Here is a 19168-nt window from a genome sequence, read left to right on the forward strand (position 1 = left end):
GGAAGTGAATACACGTCACGACCGGAAGTACTGTCAGAGGGGAAGAGGAGGAGGGAAGACAGGAGGAGGGAGCCCTTTGGGCGGTAAAATGGCGCCTGTCAGAGTGGGAAGCCCAGCTGCAGGGGCTGCAGCCCCGCTCCTTAGCGGCTAAGAGACCCCGACCTCGGGGAGGGGGAGGCCACTCCGGCCCAGCGCTCCGCGCCCTTCGGCTCCCCCTCCCCCTCCTTCCCTGCTCCTGCGCCCACAGGCCCCAAGAGTCGTCGTGGCCCTTCGCGCGCCGCTGCCCCCGCCCGCCCCCTTCCCGGGGCAGACCCCTAGCGCGCCTGCGCAGAGGGCCACCCTTCGCTTTCCCCTTCCCCTCCCATCTCCCTCCCTCCCTTCTCCCTTGCCCCCTCCCCCACCACCCCCTCCCCCAATTCTCCATCCCCTTCCCTCCTGGTCTCAGAGGACCCCGTCCTAGCCCGACCTGTTTCGGCCTGCAGCCCACGCGAAGCCGTCGGTGCCACTTCCCGCTCATGTGGGCCCCTGCGGGCTGCCCACGCCAGTCCCCCAGCTCCCGGTTCCGCTGGGCTTTCCCTTCGCTGGGGGTGGCTTTCTGAGCCACCCACTCCGTGCCCATCTCTGCAGCCTCTCCTGCCGCTCGGGGCCCCCGTTCCCCCTCCCGGCGGCGGGGGGCTGCCCCCGGGGGGCTGGCGGAGCTGGGCCGCGGGGGCCCCGGGGCCGGCGGTGCCGGGGTCATCGGGATGATGCGGACGCAGTGTCTGCTGGGGCTGCGCACGTTCGTGGCCTTCGCCGCCAAGCTCTGGAGCTTCTTTATTTACCTTTTGCGGAGGCAGATCCGCACGGTGAGTTGGTGTGGGTGCTGACAGTGGCTGGGACCTCTGTCCGCGGTGCTCACGGAATTTTGGATAGCGTTGGGCCTCTTGTTTTGGGCCTAGGAAGGGAGCCTTGGCCAGCGCTTTACCCGCTGGAGAAGTAGGACACCTTTAAGCAGGGTTTAGAACCTTATAGAAGAACCAAAATCTGTATGGTTTTGATTTCTTTTTTTAATCTGCCTAGATGGGATTTGGCAGCTCTTGGGGGCTAGAATGGTGCACTCTTTAAGAAAGCTGGAGTTGTTGCTAAAGAAAGAGGCTGGGGACACCTGTTTGCTGGTAGCCAGACCCTGCTGTTGAAAGAGCCAGGATCCTTTGTCAGTGGTGTGTGTGTGTGTGTGTGTAGGAGGGCATATGTAGCAGGGATGGCAACTTGGGGAAAAGCCTTGGTTGTGCAGGAGCTCCTCCAAAAAGACTCGGGAAACCTATAGTGTGTGTATATGGGTTTGCTGATACCCCGGGACTGAAAAAGATGCGTTTATAATGGGCATCTTTAGTTGTAAGAGGCAGCACGTTAAAGTTGGGTGTCTCATTAGAAGACCTGACTGTTAGCTGTAAAGCTTGCATCTGAAGGTGGGCATGTTTCTCCAGGAGACTAGCAATTAGGAAGAGATACCTGAGTGTAGAGACTGGATGAACCCAAGCATCCCTGGGTTCTCTCCCTCAAGCTTTTCTCAGAGGTAAAATTTATTTCAGCTAACATCACTTGATGAATGTGCCCCTGTGTTTTCATCACCTCTGGGGCAAATCTCCTAAAGTCGGGTACTGGGGAAAGTGAGTGAGCCCCAGAAAGACTTTGGCGCTTGGCTTATTTGAGAGCATACCCTGGACTTGCATTCATTCTCTAGCAATCCAGTCTATTTCTTCCACTTCCTGGTTTGGGGTGAGGATTATCCTGGGTGGTGGTGGTGGTTGTAAGCACACCTAGTCTCCTAAGAGTGGTAGGATTCATGAACGATTTGGTGTATGCAAGGCTGACACAGTGTATGCCTAACTCCTGTGGTTTTATGTGTTGACATCTGCTTGTCCTTTCATCCTGAGCTTGTCCTAAGAATCTGCCCTCTGCTAACAGCTTTTTTTTTTTTTTTTTTTGAGTGTAGGGAGTAGTGCTGTAGTCCTTGTTTTGGAAGATTAGTTACTTCCTAAATTGCTCCCCTGTACATCACTGACCCCACAGCCTTTTGTCCTCCCTTCCCTTCCAGTCTGGTTTTTTCCCCACGCCCTTTCTGGCTGATACTTAGAGCATTCCCTACATGCCCAGCATGTGCAACCCGAGATAGCGGGGCAGGACACCCGAGCTGTTTCAGCCCTCGTCACTGGCTCAGGGAGAAAAGAAGGGCAGATGCCTTGGGATTAAAGAAGAGAGGGCCTTTTGGTTTTCAAGTAGGGAGTGTGTGCCTTACGGCCTAGGAATGGACTGAGAGCATTTGTCTGTTAGAAAGAGCACAGAAGCTCTGGGGTTAGGAATAGCTTCTAGAGAAGCAGAGCTGGAAAGCTTGAGTGATGATGTCCTTGTCCCTTTTCACCTCTCTCTCACAGTCCTTGCTTCACTTTGGCCTTCTATATGTCCTGTCAGGTGTAGTAGGACTGTAAAGTAAGACAATGTTCTCTACACTGCCCTGAGTACCAGGGTAAAGAGGCTCTTCAGACATTCTCTACAACTTGTGACTTGGCTAGTAGAAACATAAGTGGACAGGTGGCTGGTTAAAATAGTCCTGATGACCCTTAGTCAGAGGAACTTAGCTGACCTGACAACCCCTTGATTCCTTCATCTACTGTTCCTCTCAGTGATCCAAGGACTTCCTTTTCTGACTCCTATTCTCTGCCCACTAAGAGTCTGAGGTTCTTGGTTCCCAAGAGAGGTGACAGGAGTGGCCATAAAGAATCCTTGAGGTGAAGGTGGGGAACCTGTGTGTTTCTTCGTTCAGTGTGGCAGGATATATTAAGAGGGCACATTCTGCTATTAGCTCATTATCTTGCTACAGTATTTTTTTTTTTTGCGTTTGTTTTTTGTTTTTCAAGACAGGGTTTCTCTGTGTAGCTTTGGAGGCTGTCCTGGAACTAGCTGTTGTAGATGAGGCTGGTCTCTTAACTCACAGAGAGCCGCTTGCCTCTGCCTCCCGAGTGCTGGGATTAAAGATGTACACCACCACCGCTGGGCATCCTTTGTATGGTTTTTAAGGCACTGGAAAAATAGGCATGATTGAGAGGAAATTCGTGTTTTCATTTTAGTTTTTTAATTTTATTTTTTGGTTTTTCGAGACAGGGTTTCTCTGTATTGCTTTGGAGGCTGTCCTGGAACTAGCTGTTGTAGATGAGGCTGGTCTCTTAACTCACAGAGATCCTCCTGCCTCTGCCTCCCCAGTGCAGGGATTAAAGGTGTGCGCCACCACCGCCCGGCTCATTTTAGTTTTAATAAGGAGATGAGACTAGCTGTGCAGCCCTAGGCATGAAGGTATTTAGTCTTTGCTGCCTGTCTCACCACCCGTTAAACAAGGATAATTATAGTATTTCTTGAATTTTTTTTTTAAAGTTGCTGGGTATTGAACCTAGAGTCTCTTACATGTTAGACAAGTGTTCTATCATTGAGCCTTACTCTATCCTTATGAGGATTATATATTAGATCCTGAGTCTTACATATAGTGCCTAGCATATGGTATATGTTCGGTATTTGCTATTATTATTGTCAGGAAAGGTTTCCGTATAAGGGGTTCTAATTTCCTTTCTCTTGTTATTCTTAGGTAATTCAGTATCAGACTGTTCGATATGATATCCTTCCCTTGTCTCCTCTGTCCCGGAATCGACTAGGTGAGTGTGTTGGATGGGAAAACTACCCACAGGTGAAGTAGGCTCCAGCTTTGGGCTGGAGGTCATCGGTGTTGTTTCTTCCATGTGGTCCAGCCCAGGTGAAGAGGAAGATCCTGGTGCTGGATCTGGATGAGACACTTATTCACTCTCACCATGATGGGGTCCTGAGGCCTACAGTGAGGCCTGGAACACCTCCCGATTTCATCCTCAAGGTGTGTGGGGTTATGAAGTAGTTAATCTCTTACTGTGTCCAGACATAAACTCTCTTTCCCAGTCTTAAGGGTTAGGGCTTGGCAAGACCTAGCACCAGCATCAGCCAGGAGAAAAGCAGGTGGCGGGCATAAGGGCAATGTCAGTGTGGTGGTACTCAGGACTCCCTCATCTTCTCCCCGTTCCTTTGCAGGTGGTAATAGACAAACATCCTGTCCGGTTTTTTGTACATAAGAGACCCCATGTGGATTTCTTCTTAGAAGTGGTGAGTGCCATGAGCTAATGGGAACTCCCTGATGAAAGAGGGGTGGTAGGGTCCTGGGTCTTCAGGGGATTTAGAGAAAGGGTGAGAAGCTGGCATGGTGGTCAGGGTTCTCTTGAGGAACAGAACCAATAGAATGCAAATATACAGATGTATATTATTCAGCTTACAATAAAAAAGTGTGAAGTTGTCTTATACCTGAGAGGCTAAGAACCAGATAGATGCTCAGTGCTTGAGCCGGGTACCTCAGCAGTTGGAGCAGTTTCATGGTGTTGTTTTATGCTGGAAAGGCTGACAGTTTTATAGTTATTCAGTTCATGAGGCTGGTATCCCAACAGTTCCAATCTGATGCTGAAAATTTGGGAGGTTCCTAAAGAGCTGCTGGTTCTTAGTTGATGAGAGATGTTTGGAAATGCTGGTTGTGACATTAGTGAAGGAAGCAGCTGCAGCAGCAGGGTGAATCAACACAGTAGGGGTCAAATGAGCAAGAAGCAAATAACCTTCCTTCTATTGTGTTTGTTTTTAACCTGGGCTACTACCAGAAGGTTCTACCAACTCTCATGGTGGGTCTTCTCACATCACTTAAAGCAATCAGGACAATTCTTCAATTGAGTGCCCTATTTGGTGGTTCTAACCTGTGGCAAGTTGACATTAAAACCAAACGTCACAGTCCATCCATTGTCACTGGACAAAATAACATGTCACTTTAAAAACCATACTCTTGCCAGGCGGTGATGGTGCATGCCTTTAATCCCAGCACTCGGAAGGCAGAGACAGGAGAATCTCGAGAATCTCTGTGAGTTCGAGGCCAGCCTGGTCTACAAGAGCTAGTTCCAGGACAGCCTCCAAAGCCACAGAGAAACCCTGCCTCGAAACACTACCCCCAAAACAAACAAACAAAAAACAAAAAACCCGTACTCTTGGGTGCGAGAGATGGATAGTGGTGGATAGGTGTTTCTCTTTAAGAGGTAGCTCACAACCACTTGTAACTCCAGCTCCAGAGGGATCTGATGCTTGTGGCCTTCATGGGCATTTGCACTCACATGTACATATCCACACACACATGAACATAATTTGAAAAAAAGGAAACATGGAAATAAATTGTAAAAGCCATAACTTTATTCCCTTAAGTCTCATATTTATTTCATAATATAAAATAAAGCTTTAAAAGTCCCATAGTCTTTAAAAAAATTCAAAGACTTAAAAGTTCAAAGTCTCAGCAGAGCGATGGTGACTTGAGCTTTTAATCCCAGCACTCAGGAGACAGAAGCAGGTGTTCTCAAACTGTCCTAGAACTCACTCTGTAGGCCAGGATGGCCTCCAACTTACAGAGATCTGCCTGCCTCTAACTAATACCTCCATCCCTCACTCCTCCACCCCCGCTTGGATTAAAAGCATGTGCCACCAGTGAGGGAAGAACCAGGGTTACAATCAAATCATAGCAAAACCAACATCTAGTGGTGTAAATGAAGTTTTACAGCTCAGTGTCTGACATTTGGGAATCACTTACCGTCTCCAGGCCTCCAAAGAGCTTGGGCAGCTTCACTTCTAGTTTTGCTGTCAGTAGCACACACAGCTTGTCTCATAGGCACAGGCAACTCTGCTTTGTATCTGCCACTGTCTTGTGTGGTCGTCCCGTGTACTGGCGTATACAGTATACTGGGTCTGCTGCAGCTGAGGTTGTCCTTTCACCTATTGGCTCCTGGCCTCTTCGGGAACTCTGACTCTGTTCATGGTACGAAGCCTTAGCTTCACTTCATGACCTTTTAGCCCTGGGGTTTCCACTGTACCTGAGGCTGTACCTTCATCAATAGCCTCTCCTGGCCTTTAACAGTGCCAAGCCTCAACTTTCTCCCTGATCCCTTTAATTCTGTAGCCTTCCTGCTGCCAAAACCAGTAGTAAGGTGTGGACTTTGAAACACACACCAAGTTTGGCTGCCAGCTTTAGATGCAGCCTTAATTAGACCATAACTTCTAGACTGTAATTCCTGTGGGCCAACCTTGAGGAAATACTTCAGAAGATTTCGCCTTGGTGTGCTGGTCTCTTCTTCATCACAACTGATTCTTCAGCCCTAGCTAACCAGCATCCATTGTCCCATTAAAGCACAGGTTTCTCTTCCACAAACTGATTTTTTGAGACAGGGTTTCTCTGTGTAGCTCTGCCTCTTGCCTCTGCCTCCTCAGTGCTGGGCTTAAAGATAGGTGTGTGCCACCATGCCTGGCTTTGGTCCATAGATTCTTCCTTTTGAAAGAGTTGTTTTATTTTTACTTTATGTATATACAAGCTGCCTGATGTTGTGCTGTGTCCACAGATTGTGATTTTTAATCCAAATATTACATAAGCAGCCCTGTAATCTTGGTTTCCCTCTGAAACTTTACAGGCTGGCCTTCCATCCTTTGCATAGTTCCTGGCATTATCTTTTTTTTTTTTTTTTTTTTTTTTTTTTTTTGGTTTTTACGAGACAGGGTTTCTCTGTATTGTTTCGGAGGCTATCGGTCCAGCCCGGCCTCGAACTCACAGAGATCCGCCTGCCTCTGCCTCCTGAGTGCTGGGATTACCTGGCATTATCTTTAAGCTCTCTGAAGAGCAGCCCATTCGGCAGTAAGCATTCAGTTGCTTCTCCAGCTAGTTTCATATCTTCCATAGTCCTCTCCCTGGTCAGCATGGGCAGTTTCCTCTGCAGTTTTGTAATGGGGTTCTCTAGAGGAGCAGAACTAACATGCTGGATATGTATTGAAAGAATTTATTCATCCAGTTTATGGGAAAATAGTAATGACTTGTCTTACACCTTCAAGGCTAAGAACTCAGTGGTTGGAAAAGTGGACAACTTGGTAGTTGCACAGTCCACTGAGGGCAGTGTCACCTGTGGATAGGTTGTCCTGTGCTGGGTAAGAAAACACTGGGCAAGCCATGGAAAGCCAGCCAGTAAGCAGTGCTCCTGTGTGCTCTCTACTTTAGTTCCTGCCTCTAGGTTCCTCCTGTCTTGACTTCCCTCAGTGATGGAGTGTGATCTGGGCATTATTAGATGAAATAAATCCTTTCTTCCCCCAGTTGGTTTTGGTCAATGTTTAATTATAGCAGTGGAGTAGCAAACTAGGACGGAGACCAAGGGCAGTTTTGTAAGGGATCTGTAGGAAGTGGGGGAGGGCTTTGAGTAGCCCGGGGCTCATCTGTTACAGTGCTATCGTTCTGTTCTTTCACAGGCATCCTGCGCTTTGTGTTTTGTTTTTTGAGACAGGGTTTCTCTGTATTGTCTTGGAGACTGTCCTGGATCTCGCTCTGTAGACCAGGTTGGCCTCGAACTTACAGAGATCCGCCTGCCTCTGCCTCCCGAGTGCAGGGATTAAAGGCGTGCGCCACCAACGCCCGGCTGTGTTTATATCTTTTATCTTAAGGATGTTGGGTGCCTCAGACACTGAGTTTGGAGGATTGGCGGAGGGTCCAAATATTTTGCATTTTCACAGACTTTGGTGTTACTTGAAGGCCAAATAGCTAGGCTGAAAAGCATTATGTCGGAAATGAATGATTACTTTGTGTGACATCTTTATTTTTCTCCAATCTACTTCAGGTAAGCCAGTGGTATGAGCTTGTGGTGTTTACAGCAAGTATGGAAATTTATGGCTCTGCTGTGGCAGATAAACTGGACAATAGCAGAAGCATTCTTAAGAGGAGATACTATAGACAGGTAAGGAGCCAGAATCAGATTTGAAAGACAGGCAGGTTACCTGGGTCCTGGTGTGGGGTGGAAATAGGGATGGAGATGTGTGTGTGATACATCATCCTCTGCTCTCCAGCACTGCACTTTGGAGTTGGGCAGCTACATCAAAGACCTCTCTGTGGTCCACAGTGACCTCTCCAGCATTGTGATCCTGGATAACTCCCCCGGGGCTTATAGGAGCCACCCAGGTATGGGAAAGGTGGTGAGTCTGGCAGGACCAGGAAATGGCTCTGACCAGGATGGCCTGGCCTGACCTGACTCTTTGTTTTAGTGGTTCTGTGGATAGAACCCAGGTCTTCACACTAAATCCCAGGCAAAACACTATACTATTTAGCTATACCCCTAACTCCTTGAGGGGTTCAGTGCCAGGAGTTAGGAGGCAGAAGACCTGGGTTCTAGTCCCAGAGTTTGGATTCCCTACTGTACTACAGATCTGAATGTAAGTTGTTTCTCTATTCCAAATGAGGTACCCATGCTCACGTGTCTGTTTTATAAATGGGACTTCCCAATCAAATTCACTTTAAGTGAGGCACGGTGGCAGTTTGACCAGAACTCTAGCCTCACACTGTTGTGAAGTCTATTGATAATTCATTTTGACATTTGAAGAGAAATAAGGGTTTTACTTAGGTGGTTGATGACTTTTGGTGGGTGAAGTGTATGGGTTTTAAAGCAATAATATTGAAGAAAAACTCACAGGCTCTCTTGAATTCTTCACCTCTTTTCAACTGTAATTTTACCCTAGACAATGCCATCCCTATCAAATCCTGGTTCAGTGACCCCAGTGACACAGCCCTTCTCAACCTTCTCCCAATGCTGGATGCCCTCAGGTAAGGAAAGTGGTCTGTAGATACTTTTTGATCTTTTTTTTTTCTCTCTCATTGTTAAAAGTTTTTTTTTGAGACAAATTCTTTCTATGTAGTCTGTGCTGGCCTGAAACATGGGCTTCCTGGCTTAGCCCCCCAAGTGCTACCTGGGGTCACAGGTGCACTACCATATCTAACAACACTTGGGCTGCCAAGGAGAAGGTGGGCAGATCTCAAAAGAATTAGAAAAAAAGTCCTTCAAAACTTCAGGGTTTGAGACAGATCTTTTTAACTTCAGAGCTCATTGTTTTTAGTCATTTGGCCTCTATCAAATTGAGCCTGTCTCACTGTTTGAAAGTGGTATTGAGTTCCATCCTAACCTCCAGTAGGCTCCCCGTAAGGACATCAACTGTAAGGTATTGCACCAATGCAAGTTACTGTCATTCCAGGTTCACTGCTGATGTCCGTTCTGTGTTGAGCCGAAACCTTCACCAACATAGGCTCTGGTGACAGCTGCTCCCCCTCCACCTGAGTTGGGGTGGGGGGGAAAGGGAGGGAGAACTCTTGGAATGCCGTCTGTTGCCCTGTCCAATGTGAGGACTGCCTGGGCAGGGTCTGCCCCTCCCATCCCTCTTTGCCCTCGGAGCTCTGCACTCCACTTATGGAGTCTGGATGGACACATGGACCAGACTGTGAAGCAGCCTCACTCTTCGTGTTCACACTCCATGGAAATGCCAGACAGGTGAAGCCCTTGGAGAGCTCAAACTGTCTGGTGGAGAGGCAGGACTGGCCTGAATGACAGACGTGATCCCAGAGTCTCAAAAGAAGCCAAGTCAACTTTGTTGTGATTTGATTTTTTAAAAACTCTTGTACAAAACCGATCTAATTCTTCACTCCTGCTCCAAGGGCTGGGCTGTGGGTGGGAGCCTGGGATTTGGGCCACTGGAGGATCTTCCTCAAACTCGTCCTTCCCTTCCTTTTCCTCATTTTTTTCTTCCCCCAAGCCCCTTGATACCTGTAATCAACTTTCTCTTTTCTTCCTTCCTCTTTTAAACCATGCATTATAACTTTGAAACCAAAGCTGCTATAGGTCCTTCTCTGACGTTTATGGAAGTGGAGGGAATTGTTCACATCCACCCTGCTGCCCCTGAAACGGGGAAAGATGCTGTTTGGGATGTGGGTGGGACTCGGTATGGAGATGAAATAGTTTATATCAACGCAGTTTGGCAGGACAGGCCCCAGGGATAGGATGGGGACCCCAGGAACAGGGAAGAAAAGCAACTTCAAACTAGGACATAGAAGCCGAAGAAGAGAATCCTCGATCATTCAAAGGGCATACACCGCTGGAGAAAGGCAGGGCTTGGTCTGAGAGGTTGACGTGGACAGGCTAAGAGGGCGCTGCCTATGGGCTGTTGGCTCTCAGGCAGTAAACTTGGGGCGGAACTCTACCTCCTCCCTGACACCTCTCAGAGCCGGGTCTACTTTCTCATATCCGCCACGTGATGCTCCGCCCTTTTCTGAGGTCACATGATAGTGTGCATCTCAAAATGTGTCCCTCCGCATTGGCGTATTCCTATCTTTTGGGCTTTGCAGTTCCTGTTGGTCCACTCAACTCCAATCCCTAAGCGTTCCTGTACGTGTCTGGAAACCCCTTTCTGTCCTTTTATTGTGGAGCTCATATCCACCTCTTGGGTACTACTTTGTTTTGGTGTCAACGGCCGCCTTCAGCGTAGTTTCGCGTTTCGTGAATACCTCGACTTGGAATTGTTTGCTTTCCCCTACGTAATTTACAAAAAGAACTAGAGACCCAAATTTTATGACTGCCACCTGCTACCCTATTTCGTGCTGTGAGGCTACCGGAGAAAGGGTTTTCAGTTGATTTGAAACGACAGTAATCTTCGCTGCGATGTCATCTGCGTAGCACACAAATTGATTCCAAAGCAGTTACGCTGAAGGCGTGAAAGGACAGGGCAGCGGGTGGTGCTACGCCAGTGGCTTTAGCAAGCTGAGCTAGTGGCGTATTTCAGCAGGCGGGGCCGCGCTGGATGGCCGGGGGCGGGGTTGGTGAATAGGGAAGTGGCGCAAATTCGTGGATCGCTCCGCTGAGTCTGTTCGTCGAAGCCGCCGCCACCTCCGCCGCCGCCCCCTGTCCCGGCCCCCCCCCCTGGGTTTCCTCAGCCCAGCTAGGTCCAGCCCGGTTCTCGGGAGAATGAAGTTCGTGTACAAAGAGGAGCATCCGTTCGAGAAGCGCCGCTCTGAGGGCGAGAAAATCCGAAAGAAATACCCAGACCGGGTCCCGGTAAGGACAGTATCCAGGGCCAAGGCTCAGGGTGCTGACGCTGTCACCACAAGCTCGGCTTGAGTCTGGGGAAGTGGAGGGTCAGGCTCCGTTCTATCTAGGGGTTAGGAATCTGAAGCGGTTGTCTCTGGTATCAGGAGGAGAAGCTTGTGTAAGTAGACCTGGGACTGCGATGTGGACAGGAGAGGGAGAGACCTTGGCATTTGTCAGAATGGAGGCCTTAGGGAGCTTGACAACCAGGGCTTCCATGGCCATCCTCTCAGCTACCCAGATTTAAAGTAGTTTGGCCAAACAAGTCATCCTGTTTCTTAGATGAAAAGTTACTGTGATGTGCCATTCTGTGACCAACACTCAAAGTTTAGGTAAACCAGTGAGGCTAGGATCTCTGGGCTCAATGCTGCGTGCACCACATATATAAGGATAAAGAGAAATGAGGTTGTAGTAGGTTTCAGTTCAGGGAATATGGTATCTTGAGTTCTTCATCGATGTAGTGGTATTTTTTGTGTCTTCTCAGTCGTATCTTCCTTTCACTAGGTGATAGTGGAAAAAGCTCCCAAAGCTCGGATAGGAGATTTGGACAAAAAGAAATACCTGGTGCCTTCTGATCTTACAGGTGGGAATGTGGAGATGTGACTCCAGATGTGGGACCCCTTCTGGGGGTGGGAATGCCATCTTTGTGGGAGGAGGAGGCGTCACCTGGCAGCTGTTTTCTGGAAGCACTGATGACCTCTGTGACGTTCTTGCATTGTGTTTTGGCAGTTGGTCAATTCTACTTCTTGATCCGGAAGCGAATTCATCTCCGTGCTGAGGATGCCTTGTTTTTCTTTGTCAACAACGTCATTCCACCCACCAGTGCCACAATGGGACAGCTATACCAGGTATAGTAGTATACCTTGGAAGTAATAGGAGTGTTTGGAGAGGAGTTCCTGACAGCTTGAATAGAAGAGAGTAAAGGCCAGCAATTCCTTGTATAGCTGGCTTAGAAGCTTTAACATGTCAGAGTAGTCCTGGGCAGTTGTTTGTTTTTTGTTTTTGTTTTTGTTTTTCGAGTCAGGGTTTCTCTGTATTGTTTTGGAGGCTGTCCTAGAACTCGCTCTGTAGACCAGGCTGACCTCGAACTCACAGAGATCCACCTGCCTCTGCCTCTCGAGTGCTGGGATTAAAGGCGTGCGCCACCAACGCCCGGCGACAGTTGGGGTTTTAATAGCAGAGGGAATAGAGAGAAGAGCTTGAGTGGGAGTAGCTGTTTTGGTTGGGATTCCTATTACCCAAGTCTTTTACCCTCATCCAATATGTCAGAACAGTTTGGGGTTTTTTTTTTTTTTTTTTTTTTTGAGACAGGGTTTCTCTGTAACCCTGGCTGTCCTGGAACTTGTGCTGTAAACCAGGCTGGCCTTGAACTCCTCCTCCTGAGTGCTGGAATTAAAGGTGTGCCTGAAACTCCCACCTTAAATAACGGATGCACAGTGGTGTTTACTTTTGATTCTGTAAGTCCTCAGGAGGCAGAAGTCTGTCTTCAATATAATCAGTTGCTTCTGTACCCAAGTTTAATCCTATCATTAAAATCGGTGGATCTCTGAAGCTATCCTGATCAATCAGAGATGCATATTAAGATCCTGTCTCAAAACAAACATAAAACCGCCGACAGTGGGGTGTAGTCAGCACTCTGGAAGTAGAGGCAGGTAGATGTCTGTAAATGCATTGTGCTCGACATAGAGAGTTTGAGGCCAGCCAGAGGTACATAGTGAGACCCTATCTCAAAAACAAAACCCCAGAGAACTCACAAACACACACCCCAAAAATAAAGAGAGCAAGCAAGTAAACCCTGAGGGGCTGAGGGAGTAGTATCTTGAGTTGGAAGCCACCTTGGCTACATAGTGAGTTTGAGGTCAGCCTTTCTTAAAGGAGAGAAAATAAGAATAAATGGCTATTTTTTTTTTTTTTTTTTTTTTTTTGGTTTTTCGAGACAGGGTTCCTCTGTGGCTTTGGAGGCTGGAACTCGCTCTTGTAAACCAGGCTGGTCTTGAACTCCCAAAGATCTAAAGATCTGCCTCTGCCTCCCGAGTGCTGGGATTAAAGGCATGTGCCACCACCACCCGGCATAAAAGGCTATTTTTAAGGTTCCTTTTGTACTTAGTGCCTACACTTGCTAGGTAGGTACCTTACACATGCTCTATGTTTACAAATGCATTTTGAACCGGGTTCTTAAGTTGCCTCGGTGGCCTTTAACTTTCAGTCCTTCCCAAGAGCTGGAATTACCAGGCCAGGCCTAAAAGAATGATTCCTGAGGAGTGTCTTGGATCCAATTACACCCATTTTTGGTTTCACTGTAGGAACACCATGAAGAAGACTTCTTTCTATACATTGCCTACAGTGATGAAAGCGTCTACGGTCTGTGAAGCTGCTGTCCCTGAGGTGGGGTTCCATTCTACAAAGAGCAAACACCATCCTTCAGGCAAACACCATCTCCCTTCTTCAAGACCTGCACTTAATGTTTGAGGCTGATTCTCCAGCCCCTCTCAGCAAGAGGGGTAATGGTAGACACAGTCTCTCCATCTCTTCCTTGTCCCCTTGTTTGTCCTCCATTCCTACTCTGCTTTAGACTTCTTGATTGTCAATCTCTGTCACATCCGCTGATTGTTTTGGTTTCTATTCCCTTTCTAACTGCCCAGAAGGCTCAAAACCCCAACAAACCCTTCCTTTCACTACCTTCTTTTTGGGGGGGTAGATGGAAGGGGTTGACACTGTCAGGGGGAGGTAGGAGGCATATCAATAAAGAAGAAACCACCGAGCTGAATTGAATTTTGCCCTGTGTCATTCCACCTCCTGTTTGTTTCAAGTGTCTTGAACTTCAATGGTGGGAGAGAAAAAGGGATGTGATATAGGTTGTTGATGTAGGTATTTCTTTCTTTTTTTTTTTTTTTTTTTTTTTTTTTGGTTTTTCAAGACAGGGTTTCTCTGTGGCTTTGGAGGCTGTCCTGGAACTTGCTCTGTAGACCAGGCTGGCCTCGAACTCACAGAGATTTGCCTGCCTCTGCTTTCAGAGTGCTGGGATTAAAGGCATGCACCACCAACACCCGGCTATGATGTAGGTATTTCCATGTTTGAAAAGATTTTTTTAGTGAGTGGAATAATGTTAGCATTACCTCATGAAGCTTTGATTTTTATATATGTGAATATTGGCTTGGGTTGTAAATAAAGGGGTGGTGGTTGTGGGTTTCTATGAAGAAAGTTTGAAAGTACCACTTTTAGGTAAGCATATCCAAATTTGTTACTTTGTATTAAAGAAGAATGTACATGCTTGGGAAGTGGTAAAAGGTCTGTCTTTAACTGGCTGTCACTTGCAGAGTTTGTGCCAGCGTATGGGATCCTGTAAAGTGGAATTTCAGAGAGGGCAAAGGGTGCCAGTATCACTTAGGAGAACTTCATCTCCCAGCATCCATGTCTCCTCTTGGCCGGAAGTGGGGCGGTTCCCGGAGGGGTGAAAAGAAAGTACAAAATGAGGCAGTATGGTGGCCGAGAGTCCTAATCCCTTCTTCGTCTACTGTCTTGGTCCCGCCCAGCCTACACTTCCCGGGAGTCTGTGCGGACTCTTCCGCTCTACCTCTCTGGCTCCGAATCTCCCCACCACTCCCCTGTTGGGCGAGGGGAGAACCTGTTTATTGCGCCTGCGCCAGTCCGTGGCTTACTGGGAACTGAAGTTTCGGAGGATCTTACAATCCCCTTTCCGCTGCCCCTGCACAAACTACAAATCCCTTGGTGCACTGCGCGGCGGAGCCGGCGGGGAGGGGGAGAAGGGAGGGAGGAGAGAGGAGGAGGAGGAGGAGGGAGCAGGCGGCCGGCGGTGCGGGGGGAGGGGGCCCGGTCCGGGAGTGCGGGAGGCAGTGGCAGAGGGAGGTGGCGGTAGCGGACTGGAGTCTCAACCGCGCCAAGGCGGATACTTCGGTGGAGCGAGGCAGTAGGAACACGGAGCACCCAAGGCAGCACTGGGAATCCCGGCTTAGAGAAGGGGGTCGCCGGGCCGGGTGGAGGGGAGGGGGCGATGCTGGAAGCCATGACGGAGCCCAGTCCCGAAGGTAAGCGCTTCATAGGCACAGAGGGTAGGGAGAGGGTGAGGATTCAATTGGCAAAGTTGGAGGTCGATCCCCGGCACCCAGCGGGGGAGTGCGGGAAGAGGGGTCGGGGGCCTGGCTCCTGAGGTGGGAGAGCGACGAGTTGAGATACCTTGGAGAAAGAGGAGTGGGAGACTGGGTCGGGATAGTTAGACATCAGGCACGGTGTGGATGGTGGCGGCGGGGTGTCCGGGGAGAGGCGCTGGGAGCCTAGCTTCGGGGGCTAGGGGCTGAAAAGGCCTCGGACTGGTTGGCGCTCCGAAGCAGAGAGGCTGGGGGAATCTGGTTGCTGGAGAGTAGTTGAGAGCACGACGAGGATTGAGTGAGGGGCCCGGTAGTTGGCCAAGGTGGGGGAGTTTGTGACGGTGGCGCTTGAGCGCCTAGTAGTTGCCGCCAGAGATAGGTTGGTGATTGTTAGAGGGGTGGGCAGGTAGTTGTGGGGAGAGGAGAGGGTCTGGGTATTGTCTCCGATAGAGCCGGATCCTGAGGGGTAGTTGTAGGGCCAGATAACTGGGAAGCGAGGCTAGCCCGGTACTTGTAGTGGCGGCGGGGCGAGGTGTGGGGGGTTAAGACCGGCAACTTGAGCGGGGGGGGGGGGGCCGGTCGGCTAAGGCAGGAGCTTGCGAGTTGGGGGGCGTATTGAGGGGCAGCGGCGGCGGCAGGGGGCTGCTGTGGAGTGTCTGGATGGGGACTGGGGGGCTAGAGTTTAGGGGTCCGTAGCTTAGGGACTTGCTGAGTACGGGGGCGGGAGGGGGGCGGCCGGAGAAGCTCGGAACTGGGCCCGGGGGCCCGGCGGGGAGCCCGAAGAGCTCGAGACGGGGAGGGGCCAAAGCCCCGGATGGGGGCGGAGGGACAGCGAAATTGTGGGGAGCGCGGCGGCGGTGGGGGGGGCAAGTGGGGCTGTGTCCGGACTGCAGCTCTCTTGTCTGTCCCGGACGCGAAGTAATGTTGGGAGTGTGTAGCCGTGTGTTTTGGGTGGGGGTAAGGGGCGCGCCCGGCCTCGTGTTCGAGTGGAAGGGGCCGGAGGGCGGGGAGCAGTTCAGCGTGGTCATCCTGGACCCTGGGGGCCGGCGGGCGGCCGGCGTGGAGGGCCCAGGGCAGTGGAGCGCGGCCGGGTAGGAACTCTGGGCTCCGGGCGCGTGTGAAGGACGGGGGCGGGCGGTGGCCTGGTCTCGCCCCGGGAGCGGTATGGCGGGGTGGGGCGCCAAGAGAGCCGAGTTGACTGGAGAGGCTGGGAGGGGGCGGGGCGCTGGGCCTCTGGTTGGGGGAAGGGGAGCGCTATAGCGAGGCCGGTAAGGGCGCCGCGCCCAGGCTCCGCCCCTTGGGGCGGAAGGGGGAGCAGGGGCGGGTCCGGCACAGCTGGGGGCTGGCTGGCTGGGCAGGCGACCTAACAGTAGACGGGATTAGGTTGAGACCTCCAAGGTTTTTGTTTGGTGTTTGGTTTTTGGTTTTTGGAGACAGAGTTTCTCTGTGTGACTTTGGAGGCTGGCCTGGAACTCACTCTGTAGACCAGGCTGGCCTGGAATTCACAGAGATCCACCTGTCTCTGCCTCTGCTGGGATCAAAGGCATGCGCCACCAACACCTGGCGAGGTTTAGATGTAGGAATTTACAGACTCTTCCTAGTGCCTTGACTCAGCTTTTATTGATTTCACAGATCCACCTCCGACTCTGAAGCCAGAGACTCAGGTGAGCTGTCCCATACCTTGGCTAGTACACTGATACACAATCTGGGGGCTGTGCTTTTGGGAATGCCCCTCTAACATTCGTGCCTGGCTTCCATTTGATCCATGTTTCTTTTCTTTTAGCCACCAGAGAAACGGCGGAGAACAATTGAGGATTTCAACAAATTCTGCAGTTTTGTCTTGGCCTATGCCGGTTACATCCCTTCTAGCAAAGAGGTAGGGAACAGAAAAGTAGCTGACTTGAGTCAGAATGAATTACTTTATAGGCAGATCCTACTATAATATGCAAGACTAAGAAAATTGGAAGTTTTTAGGGCTGTGGTGGGAAAGCTGGTGTGGAGGAATGGAATAATGGTTTTAGCTGGCTTAAACAGGAGTAAAACTTTGGCGATTTGTTGGTGATCTTGAGTTGCTGTTAATGAAAAGTTCCGGGTAAGTATACTAGCAAATGAGACACAGAAACACAGTTGAAGGGGTCTGGTCTGGCTCTAGGCAGGAGCACCAGAGGTGCTGATGACGGCTGGGTGAAGGTGGATTTAGAGGACATGTCAGATTTGGGGTAGGGATATGTCTACTTCTGGTTTTTGTGCTGGATATGTGGCAGGGCTGAGCTGTCACTAGACTCCTGCTGATCCTAGTCTCTTGCTCCTTTTAAGGAAAGCGATTGGCCAGCTTCTGGCTCTAGCTCTCCATTGCGGGGTGAGAGTGCAGCAGACAGTGATGGCTGGGACTCAGCCCCCTCGGACCTTCGAACTATCCAGACTTTTGTTAAGAAAGCAAAGTCGTCTAAGAGAAGGGCAGCTCAAGCAGGTCCTACCCAGCCAGGACCCCCAAGGTCCTCTTTCCCTCGTCTGCAGGCTCCTGACAGCGCCACTCTGCTTGAGAAGATGAAGCTCAAGGACTCTCTGTTCGATCTGGACGGGCCCAGAGTGGCCTCTCCTCTGTCTCCCACATCCCTGACGCACACCTCCCGGTCCCCTGCTGCTCTCACCCCAGTGCCACTTTCCCAGGGGGACCTTTCCCAGCCTCGAAAGAAGGACCGAAAGAACAGAAAGTTGGGACCGGGAGGTGGGACTGGCTTTGGGGTGCTCCGGAGGCCTCGGCCGGCTCCTGGGGATGGGGAAAAACGGTCTCGAATCAAGAAGAGCAAGAAGCGGAAGTTGAAAAGGGCGGATCGTGGGGATAGACTCCCACCTCCTGGCCCCCCTAGAGCACCTCCCAGTGACACAGACTCGGAAGAGGAGGAGGAGGAGGAGGAGGAGGAGGAGGATGAAGAAGAGATGACAACAGTGGTGGGGGGTGAAGTCCCAGTTCCTGTGCTCCCCACACCCCCTGAAGCCCCCAGGCCCCCCACGACAGTGCACCCTGACGGTGTCCCTCCTACTGACAGTGAAGGCAAGGAGGTGGGGAGCACAGAAACAAGCCAGGATGGAGATGCCAGCTCCAGTGAAGGCGAGATGCGCGTCATGGATGAGGACATCATGGTGGAATCAGGTAAGAGTTGAGCGCTGCCCATGGGGAGCTGGCATGATGGGTTTGGGGGGTATGGTGAGCCAAGCCTTAAAGCAGAGCACTAAACAGACTTGGTTTTTCCAGGTGATGACTCATGGGATCTGATCACATGTTACTGCAGAAAGCCCTTTGCTGGGCGGCCCATGATCGAGTGCAGCCTGTGTGGAACGTGGATCCACCTCTCCTGTGCTAAGATAAAGAAGACCAATGTTCCTGACTTCTTTTATTGCCAGAAATGCAAGGAACTTCGGCCAGAGGCCCGGCGGTTAGGGAGTCTTCCCAAGTCGGGAGAACCCTGACATCACTCTTGAGGCTGGAACTTGTGACATTACTTGGGAACTGAGGCTCAGAGTCTTCAGCCTCTTCAAGGCAGTAATTCCCTAGGGAGACTTGTTTGGAAATGAGAGTCTTCTACGCTGTCCTGCCTGCTCCATGGACTTGAGTTAGACCCGTTACATCTGGGTCAGGGGAGGCTGGATCTGTAGACAAATCTCTGTCCGGTGAACCTGCCACCCTTTGACCTTCAGGGCCAGGGCTCAGACTGGGATATAATGGGATAGTTGTCTATAAAATGTAGTGTAAATACAGCACTCCCTCGTTTTCTTCTCACTCCCGTTTGCTTTCTTCTACACCGGTTGTTTTTAGTTTTGGACTCCCCATGTTGAGCAGGGTGGTTGCTCAAAGGCGGAGTACCTACCATACCTGGTGGAGGAAAGCAAAAAGGTGTCAATTATCACTAGCCTCATTTTTAATAATATTGGCTGACTGCTTGTCCAGCCAGCCAGCGTGTTGTAAATAAAGCAGAGTGGGCTCTTGTGTTTTACAATCCTCGTTGTCCTACTTGGGGAGGGGACCTGGCATATATATGTCTTGCAGTAGTTGGG

At 50.3% G+C, this 19168-nt stretch overlaps 3 protein-coding genes across 4 annotated transcripts; all 3 read left to right on the forward strand.

Annotated features, from left to right (window-relative positions):
- Nucleotides 1–34: 34 nt before the first annotated feature.
- Nucleotides 35–9757, forward strand: Ctdnep1 (CTD nuclear envelope phosphatase 1). Its single transcript, XM_005067518.4, has 8 exons — nt 35–845; nt 3617–3683; nt 3777–3895; nt 4087–4158; nt 7725–7841; nt 7951–8062; nt 8617–8701; nt 9127–9757. Exons 1-8 carry the CDS (start codon nt 744–746, stop codon nt 9185–9187), a joined length of 735 nt encoding a protein of 244 aa, XP_005067575.1. The 5' UTR covers nt 35–743; the 3' UTR covers nt 9188–9757.
- A 1003-nt stretch (nt 9758–10760) lies between these two features.
- On the forward strand, nt 10761–13773 carry LOC101826430 (GABA type A receptor-associated protein). Its single transcript, XM_040748994.1, has 4 exons — nt 10761–10976; nt 11511–11589; nt 11736–11854; nt 13310–13773. The coding sequence occupies exons 1-4, from the start codon at nt 10887–10889 to the stop codon at nt 13373–13375; spliced, it is 354 nt and encodes a 117-aa protein (XP_040604928.1). The 5' UTR covers nt 10761–10886; the 3' UTR covers nt 13376–13773.
- Nucleotides 13774–14822: 1049 nt separating this feature from the next.
- On the forward strand, nt 14823–19110 carry Phf23 (PHD finger protein 23). 2 transcript variants are annotated; one of them, XM_005067515.3, is made up of 5 exons: nt 14823–15052; nt 16745–16776; nt 16896–16988; nt 17429–18266; nt 18369–19110. In XM_005067515.3, exons 1-5 carry the CDS (start codon nt 15019–15021, stop codon nt 18581–18583), a joined length of 1212 nt encoding a protein of 403 aa, XP_005067572.1. In that variant the 5' UTR covers nt 14823–15018; the 3' UTR covers nt 18584–19110. The 2 variants fall into 2 exon arrangements, with proteins under 2 accessions (XP_005067572.1, XP_005067573.1); XM_005067516.3 differs by having other exon boundaries at nt 17630–18266.
- Nucleotides 19111–19168: the final 58 nt, after the last annotated feature.

The sequence above is a fragment of the Mesocricetus auratus genome, unplaced genomic scaffold (assembly GCF_017639785.1).
Source record: "Mesocricetus auratus isolate SY011 unplaced genomic scaffold, BCM_Maur_2.0 Super-Scaffold_100007, whole genome shotgun sequence".
Classification (NCBI taxonomy): Eukaryota; Metazoa; Chordata; class Mammalia; order Rodentia; family Cricetidae; genus Mesocricetus; species Mesocricetus auratus.